At 54.1% G+C, this 9,061-nt stretch overlaps 1 protein-coding gene across 1 annotated transcript in view; it reads right to left on the bottom strand.

Moving 5' to 3' along the window:
• Positions 1-301: 301 nt before the first annotated feature.
• PTSG_10697 (DNA topoisomerase III) overlaps positions 302-9,061 on the bottom strand; it is a gene marked incomplete at its 3' end in the record, with an annotated part of 11,991 nt that continues 3,231 nt past the window's right edge. Inside the window, exons 8-31 of the mRNA XM_004988605.1 lie at positions 8,929-8,977; positions 8,674-8,719; positions 8,366-8,466; positions 8,157-8,200; positions 7,662-7,859; positions 7,326-7,454; positions 7,012-7,098; positions 6,695-6,772; positions 6,402-6,449; positions 6,194-6,272; positions 5,822-5,935; positions 5,496-5,571; positions 5,175-5,203; positions 4,887-4,945; positions 4,505-4,562; positions 4,252-4,304; positions 3,929-4,062; positions 3,526-3,577; positions 2,871-3,257; positions 1,975-2,509; positions 1,427-1,654; positions 935-1,087; positions 462-593; positions 302-321 (exon numbers count right to left, since the gene is read on the bottom strand). Of these exons, the coding sequence (XP_004988662.1) occupies positions 302-321; positions 462-593; positions 935-1,087; positions 1,427-1,654; positions 1,975-2,509; positions 2,871-3,257; positions 3,526-3,577; positions 3,929-4,062; positions 4,252-4,304; positions 4,505-4,562; positions 4,887-4,945; positions 5,175-5,203; positions 5,496-5,571; positions 5,822-5,935; positions 6,194-6,272; positions 6,402-6,449; positions 6,695-6,772; positions 7,012-7,098; positions 7,326-7,454; positions 7,662-7,859; positions 8,157-8,200; positions 8,366-8,466; positions 8,674-8,719; positions 8,929-8,977 (2,889 nt within the window). The remainder of the gene's footprint in view (positions 322-461; positions 594-934; positions 1,088-1,426; positions 1,655-1,974; positions 2,510-2,870; positions 3,258-3,525; positions 3,578-3,928; positions 4,063-4,251; positions 4,305-4,504; positions 4,563-4,886; positions 4,946-5,174; positions 5,204-5,495; positions 5,572-5,821; positions 5,936-6,193; positions 6,273-6,401; positions 6,450-6,694; positions 6,773-7,011; positions 7,099-7,325; positions 7,455-7,661; positions 7,860-8,156; positions 8,201-8,365; positions 8,467-8,673; positions 8,720-8,928; positions 8,978-9,061) is intronic.

Consider the following 9,061-nt stretch of genomic DNA (forward strand, 5'->3'; position numbering starts at 1 on the left):
TCCCACCCACCAACCATATGCCTAGTCCCTATCGATCAAATGTTGATCAACAAAAATCCCCGGTAATCCTTCCCTCCCCCCCGTGATAATACGACATGCCCTAAAGGGCCCCTCGCCCCTTTCAACTGCACAAGATTCTCCCGGCCAAAACGGATCAGCGTCACCTCCCCAGTCTCTCCACACTACCCCCGACCCCAAACAGCTTCATAAACACAAAAACCCCGCCCATAATACCTCCGGTGTTCTGAAAAAATCCGATGCAGTGATGGAGGGCCGGCCACAGAGTAATTTGAAGAGCATATTACCGTTTCAAGTTGCTCTCTATTAGAAACATAGAGTGACATTCGCCCACAGATACGCACACACACACACACACACACACACACACACACACACACATACACACAATACCACGAACACACACACATACACACAATACCACGAACACACACAGCGCGTACCTGCGCCACTGAACATGCTGCGAGTGCCGGGAGCGGCGTCGTCACCGTCGTCATTGTCGTCATCGGCCCACATGAAGAACGAGCAGTTGTCCTGCGCGCCGTACGGCCGGCAGCAGCAGTAGAACTGGCGACCTGCGCACCGTGACGGCGATGATGGTGATGGTGGTGGTGATGGTGGTGGTGAGGATGATGATCGAATTGTAGCGGTGATAATGGTGGTGGTGGTGGTGGTGATGCCGATTCGTGAAAGGGTGGGAAGAGCGCAGACGTGTGTGTTAGTCCGGTTGGTATGATGTGACATGGACCAAGTACTCCAATTCGAACACACACACATGTAACAACACAACACACAACACACACACATGACAACACAACACAACACCACACACCACAACACAACGCCACGCAACACACATACACATAAAAAAACAACACAACATAATACAACACACAACACACGCACACCCACCCACCCTTGTTTGGCCCCTCCTTTGTGACGGTCTTGAGCGGGGCCGGTTGTCCACAGCCACACATGACGGTGTCGCCAGCGCGACTGGCACTCATGTTTCCTCCTCCTTCTCCCGTTGTGTTGTTGGAAGCATCGCCGTGCATACGGAAACCACCACCTGCTCATGTGTGTGTGTGTATGTGTGTGTGTATTTGTATGTGTATGTGTGTGTGTGTGTGTGTGAGTGTGGCTTGTGAGTGAGCGGTTGAGTTGTTGAGTGGTTGAGCGGTTGCACTACGAAACGGAAGGGGCGAGAACTGGAGAGATCGCAGTGGTGGCAAGAGGGGCGTGCAGCTTGGGTAAAGAGTGACAGATGTAAAACCCATGAGCACACACGAGTGTTGGCAATAAACAGACAGATACAGACACACTGTCAGACACACAGACACACAGACACACACACACACACACAGACACAGACACACACACACACACACAAACACACACACACACACACCGCCACGTTGCTGCTGCTCGTCCTCCCATTGGAAGAAGTCGCATTGCTGGTCGTCGCGCCGCACGCAGCGGAACATGATGCGACCGGAGTTGCTGCCGTTCTTGCACTCCAACCGAACAGAGGGGCGGTTGCACGAGCACGGCGGGCCACGCTCGTCTGCCCACTGGAAGAAGTTGCACGCGTTGCTGCCGTCATCATTTCGGTTGTTGCACTTGAAAAACGCGCGCCCTGATACGTGGGTGAGTGTGAGTGAGTGAGTGAGTGAGTGAGTGAGTGAGTGAGTGAGTGAGTGAGTGCGAACATGTGTGTGCGTATGTGTGTGTGTGCGAACATGTATGTGCGTATGTGCATGTGCGGGCGGGTATGTGCGGGTGTGTATTGAAATGAGAAGGTGGCATGGTCAACGCAGGGAAATGCACAAATCACAAATGTCACAAATAACAGCGAAAAGGGCAAGAGAGCAAGACACGCCACAATACCAGTGAACAGCAACAGAAAACCACCCAAGAAACATCACAAACAAACAGCCAACAAACCAAGTCACATACCGCTGTTCTGTTCACTGCGCGCCGTAAGCTTGATTGCCTCAGCGCCGCAATCACAAACAGGGCGCGCCTCGTCATCACCATCATCATCTCCATGTCCACCACCACCACCTCTTCCTCGTCCTCCTCCGTACATGCCACCACCACCACCACCACCGCCACCACCACCACCACCACCATCATCGCGTCCCTGTCGCCTTCGATCGCGCGTGAGCGTCATGCCAGCGCCGTCCGGGTGGCCGTGGCCGTGAAGCATTCGCGACCGTCCGCTGTTGAGGTATCGTTCATCACGCCGACGGGTCGTTGCGTCAAACCCATTCCCAAAGCTGTTATCGTGCCCACCATCACGACCGCCACTAACACCATCGCCAAATCCATTCCAGCCATCATCCTCGTGGCCGTTGTGTCTGTCATCTTCATCAAGCAACATTGCAAGTTCAGCCGCGTCATCATCATCGTCACCACCACCACCGCCAGTGGAACTGCGGTTCCGTTGTGCGCTGTTGTGGTCGTCCGTGTGGGAGTCGTTGTCAAGCATCTGCTTGCGTTGTGGTGAAATGAACAAGGGGCAAAGATGGGGGCAAGGGAGACGAGCGTGTCGATGTGAGAAGGCGGAGCAAGTCGCAAGAAAGGATGGGGACATCGGGCAGGAAGGAAAGACACAAGTTGCCGCTGATCAGATCACAATTGCACACCACACACATATACATATGAACAAACACACACACACACAACACAACACAACACAACATACCACAACACAACATACCACAACACAACACAACACACCACAACACAACACAACACAGCATACCACAACATAACACAACACAACACAACACAACACAACACAACACAACACAACACAACAACACACAGTCCAAACACCCCTCTCCCACCTCGTCAAGTGCTGCCCAGTCCAAGGAATCCTCATCCACCACCACCACATCATCGCCATCACTGCCCCTCCTCCCTCGCTGCTGCTGCTGCTGTTTGCTTCGTTTGGAGGACGATGTGTTGGCTGCCCTTGATCCCGTCTGTGTTCTCTGGTCCCCGCTCCTCTTTGCGCCACGTGTACCGTTTGCACGGCTTGATGTCGCTGGCGGTCGTGTTGCTACTGCTGTTGTTGTTCCCCGACCCCTTCCAGACGTTGTTGCTCCTGTTGTTCCTGATGCTGCTGTTGTGGTTCGACCTCCACCTCCACCACCACCTCCACCTCCACCACCACCATCGAGGTAGAGGGAGAGCTCACTGTCGCACAGACACGCGACGATATTGGACCGGCCCTGGTTTGTGATCAACGGAGAAGCAGATGTGGAGGTGCACATATTTGGGGAAGAGGCGGTGGTGAGTGGTGATGGAGAAGGTTAAGGTGATGGTGATAGTCGGGTGTGGATTGTGGGTTGTGGGTTGTGAGTTATGAAGCAACAGGAGCCATCAACAGCGGGATAAAGGCGTGCATTGTCCTGCAGCCACAGGACACACACACACACACACACACACACACACACACACACACACACACACACACATGTTAGGATAAACCGAACGCACGCGCTGAATGTATGGGGGAAGAGTGTTTGGCTTGAACTTCATCTTGAGTTTGCTGTTGATGGGAAGAACGGGGGGGGGACGAGGTGGGATAGGATGAGGGTGAGGATGAGGGTGAGGATGAGGGTGAGGATGATGGTGAGTGCAGGTATGGAGAGTCTAAAATGCAGGATAGGATGTCTTTGTTTGCCCTGAGCACAAGTGCGGATGTACAGCAGCAACAGACAGACAGACAGACAGACAGACAGACAGACAGACAGACAGACAGACAGACAGACAGACAGACGTACACACGAACGCATGCACACACACGCACACACACACACGCGCACCCGTAGACACACACACACACAATCGCAGGTCCAGAACACACTTCCTGCCTTCCTTTTATTCACGTGGTACTCACGTTGCACCGCATCGTGCACATGTGTCCGCGTCCACCGCACACTCGGCCAGGTTCTGCAGCCACACGCTCGCCCGACACGCTGGGTACCGCGTGCAGCCAATCATGTATTTCCCCTGCGCCGTCCGTCGAAGCACCTGTGAACATGGGTGAGTGTGAGTGTGAATGTGGTGTGTGGATGTGTGAACGTGTATATGTGTGTATGTGTGTATGTGTGAGTATGCTTTGTGTGTGTATGTGTGTATTTGTGTGTGTTGTGTATGTGTGCGTGTGCGAGTATGCATGCATGCATGAGCGGGGTCCGTGTACGCATGTGTGCCATGAACCTGGTCAGCTTGGTTGCACGCGGGACAGCGGCGAACAGCAACGGGCACCTCCCCTGATGGTCATGTGGTGGGTGGTGCGGCAATGCGGTGGGCGATGGGCGGTGGGGTGTGTTGAGGTGGACGTGAAGGACGAGGGTCAGATCAAGCGGAGAAGAACAAGCAAACAGAAATGAGGAAGAGAACCCAAGGCAACTTTAACGATAACCCACAGTCGCACCCACAATCGCACATGTATCCATGTGTGTGCGTGTACCTGGACGGCCGTTTGGAGGACCGAGCTGTTCGGCCATGGCGGCATCGAGTTTGTGCACCTGTTGAAACGAGAGGTTGCAAGACACGGAGCGACCGTTGAATGGAAACGGCGAATTGTCAGGCACAATGGCACGCATACACACACACACACACACACACAAAATCACACACACACACAATCACACAATCACACAACCACACAATCACACAATCACGCACACACACAATCACACAATCACACAATCACACCACCACACAATCACACCACCACACAATCACACAACCACACAATCACACACACACACACACAACAGCACACGTGCACACACACACACACACACACACACACACAGAGCAGCACACACTCTCCCTTGTGTGCGGACCTCTCGTTTGACGACGCTGAAGACGTTCCTATACTTTTCAATACCGTCACGAATGACATCTGTATCATCGCGTGTATGATCATGTTTGCGGTGGCGTGTTGGTGTGTGTGGGTGAGAGGTGGGTACAAACAAGTGTTGCGTGTGTGGTACGCACGCGCAGATGAGGGCAAAGGACACAAGAGCAAACGACACGCTTAACCGCATATGAACCACTACAAAAAAACCGACACAAAACCATAGATGCAATGCGCACAGATACAATGCGCACAGAAACAATGAACAGCTCACCGTCTTTTGAAATTTGTCCTCGACAAATCCTAAGGGAGAGACAAGACGGCGCGATGAGAAGACGGAATGAGCAGTTACAGGCAACCCGCCGCGTCGATTGTGCCACACAAACAAACAAACACACACACACACAAAAAAAAAAAACACAAACAAACACACACATACACAACCACGTTCACATTCACGCACACACATACACACATTCACACACACACACACATTCACACACACACACACACATTCACACACACACACACACGTTCACACACACACACACACACACACACACACACACACGTTCACAACAGCAGCGCACATCACCTCTTCATGTTCGCTTCCATTTCGCGCCTGAGATCCGGACGCGAGACGGAGATGGTGAAACTCATGGCATCATAGCCTGGCACGTCGCACGTCGCAGGATGGTGGTGATGATGGTGGTGATGATGGTGGTGGCGGTGGTGGGTAGCACGTTCGTGTACAGTGAAAGAAGGCGAGAAGGTAGGGTGCGCCACGAATGTGAAGCTACCAAGCCCTGCACGCAACGTCACACCCACAACTTCCCCCCCCCGGACCTATCACCACCATCACCACCATCACCACCATCACCACCACGTGACCCGTCACGTCTCCACCACCCTGCAACCAACCGTTGACCAAGGCGATGCCGAGGGTGGTGGGCACGAGTTCGCGCTGTGGCGTCAGTTCAACGTAGTGCCGCTGCTGAATTGTCCGAATGTGCTCGGCCATCGTCGCATCCGTGCCTGCAGGCAAATACAAGAGAGGGGACGGGGTGATTGTGTGTGTGTGTGTGTGATTGTGCGTGTGTGATTGTGTGGGTGTGTGTGATTGTGTGTGTGATTGTGCGTGTGTGATTGTGTGGGTGTGTGTGTGTGTGTGTGTGTGTGTGCGTAAGATTGTGATTGAGGGGCGTGCGAGACACAATGGGTGTTGTTTTGTCGCTGGAAGTGGTGGCCTGCAAAAGCGTGCAACGGCCACAGATGTGCATTCAGAGCACTGACCGATTTCGTATTTTGCCATGAGGGTCAGGAGATCGGCCTCTGAGAGCAGCTTCGGCGCCACCGTCTCCCCAGATTGCATCTGCAGTGCACGCACACACACACACATGCATAAGTGAGGAGACATACATCGATGGGGTGAGGTGGAGTGAGGGGGGAGCTCGAGGTAAATGGCTAGGTTCGCAACAAACACACACGCACACACACTCACCTGAAAGTCTGGTTCAAACTGCTGCCCAACCGAGTAGTCGGGAATCATCTGTGAACCACGCACACACACACATATGCACACGCACGTGCGCACGTGCACGTTCAAGCAGAGTTCAGCGATGAGGATGAGTCAAAGCACGACAGCAACAGCAACGACGCCAGCCACAGCAGCAGCGGACACCACCATCAACAGTTAGAATACCATCAACAGTTAGAACACCACCACCATCAACAGTTAGAACACCACCACCATCAACAGTTAGAACACCATCACCATCAGCACCAGCACCGCACCTTGCCCTTCCACGAGTCAAACGGGTGGTAGACTTCGAGGTAGCCCCTGTCATGAATGGCCAAACCTTTGGCAACAAACTGATGATTGATCGTGGTGTGATGATGTGAAAGATGTGGTGGCATGACAGGGCGTGAGGAGGGAGGTAGACGTGTGAACATGCAGTGTCCGCGTACAGCCATTCAGCACAACCATCCAACAAGCTCTTCCAAGCACATGACATGGCGTCCCTCTCCCACTCCCCCCCCCCTCCTCATGAAACCCTCCCCTCATCATCAACACGCATCCACTCCATCCACCCTCCATCATCCTCCATCACCGTTTCTCCGGCCGCGGTGATGGTGACTGTCGTCTCGCGTCCTTTCGCGTTTCGCGACACACACGCGAGGAAGTGCCGGCACACAAGCTGGCATGATGCATACAATGGCGATGGGTTGGGGGAGGGGAGAGGGAGTGATGGTGTGCGCGCGCGTGTGAGCGTGAGCGTAACCGTAAGCGTAAGCGTGAGCGTGAGTTGTTGTGTGCCATCGTGTGCCCACGTTGACGCAGTAACACTCTCAACTCCACCACACCAGCACTGTCGCCCCACACCACCACGGTGACCACCACCACCACCCGCAACAACCCCGGCACCTCGTAGATCTTCCGCTCCTTGTCCGATGCGAGTGCGGCGGGCGCGATGTTCTTGGTCGGGTGGATTGGAGGATGCGCCTCGTCGGTGTTGCGCCCGTTGCGTGGGCTCGGCGCCCCGTTTGGCGGTACCTGATCACGATGGTGGTGATGGTTGTTGTGGTGGCGGTGATGGTTGTTATGGGGTGTAAAGGAAGAGGGGAACAAATCACACACACACACAGGTAGATAGACACACACACACACACACAGATAGACACACACACACACACACACACAGATAGACACGCGCACAACACACACACACACACATACACACAACACAACACCCCAACGCACCAGCGTCTGTGCAAAGGCGCCCCACTCCGTGTGCGCCGTGAGGTTCTCCACCAGTCGCGTCAGGTTGATGCTCTTGTCAAACATGTCCGTCTCCGTGCGCGGATAAGAAATGAGACCCTTTTGGTACAGCGACTCTGCCGTGCTCAGCGCTTCTGTTGGCGCCATGCGGAATCGGCGTGACGCAATCTTCTGCAGCTCCTGCACCATGGCCACAGCGGAGAAGCCCGGGGAGAGGTGAGTGTGAGTGTGAGTGAGTGAGTGGGCGTGGATGTGTGCATGTGTGTGCATGTATGTGTGTGCATGTATGTGTGTGTGAGTGAGTGAATATGTGAGTGGGCGTGAATATGTGAGTGGACGTGGATGTGTGAGTGAGTGAGTGCGTGGGTCAAGGGAGGACGCGTTGTCGAACAATAAGACAAAAAGCAGCAAATGGCTGCAGTCACAGCACCATCACGCCACACCATCACACCACCGCTCCTTCGAATCTCGACTGACGGTGGTTGTGAGGCCGACGGGCCGCCACTTGTCGCGCGGACGACCTGGTGGTAATCGTGATGATGAGCCGTGGTGATGATGGTGATGAGTCGTGGTGATGATGGTGGTGGTTGAGCGGCAAGCAACGCATGACACACACACACACACACACACACACACACACACACACACACACACACACACACACACACACACACATGTACACACACACATCTCGAACTCGCCTGTGACGTTGGTGACGGTTGCGATCTTTGCGTCCTCGCAGAGTTCGAGGAAGACGCTGCACACGTCCTCGTCATACACGCGATACCTGCACCATTGGCGATGGTGGTGGTGGTGGTGATGGTGGTGGTGGTGGTGATGGTGGTGGTGGTTGAGGGCAGTGTGAATCGAGACGCAGCTAGCTGGCCCACACACGCTCACGCACCTACACGCATGTATCTGCACACAAACACACACACACACACACTTGAGCGTTCACACATGCACATTTTCTGTGCTGTATACTGTTGCTCACCGTGACCAGTTGAAGTCAACCGTCATCTCCTCGCATCGGTGCTTCGCTGTTTTGGTCATACACACACGCACACGCACACACACACACACAGACACACACACACATCGTTGGGTGGACAAGAGGACGAGCATGTGAGGGGCAGCAGGTTCATCGTGTGCGTTGTTGTGCACACGTGCATGCGCACGCACATCGCCCCGTCAGCCAATTCGCCATCACCACCAAACAGCCGTCACCATCAACTGATCTCCACTGTACCGATGATGCGCCAAAAGTCCTCGGGAATAAACCGCTCCCGCTCGCGATACTGAACATACACACACACACACACACACACACACACACACACACACACACACACACACACACACACACACACACACACACACAC

The sequence above is a fragment of the Salpingoeca rosetta genome (assembly GCF_000188695.1).
Source record: "Salpingoeca rosetta unplaced genomic scaffold supercont1.34, whole genome shotgun sequence".
In the NCBI taxonomy this organism is placed as follows: domain Eukaryota; class Choanoflagellata; order Craspedida; family Salpingoecidae; genus Salpingoeca; species Salpingoeca rosetta.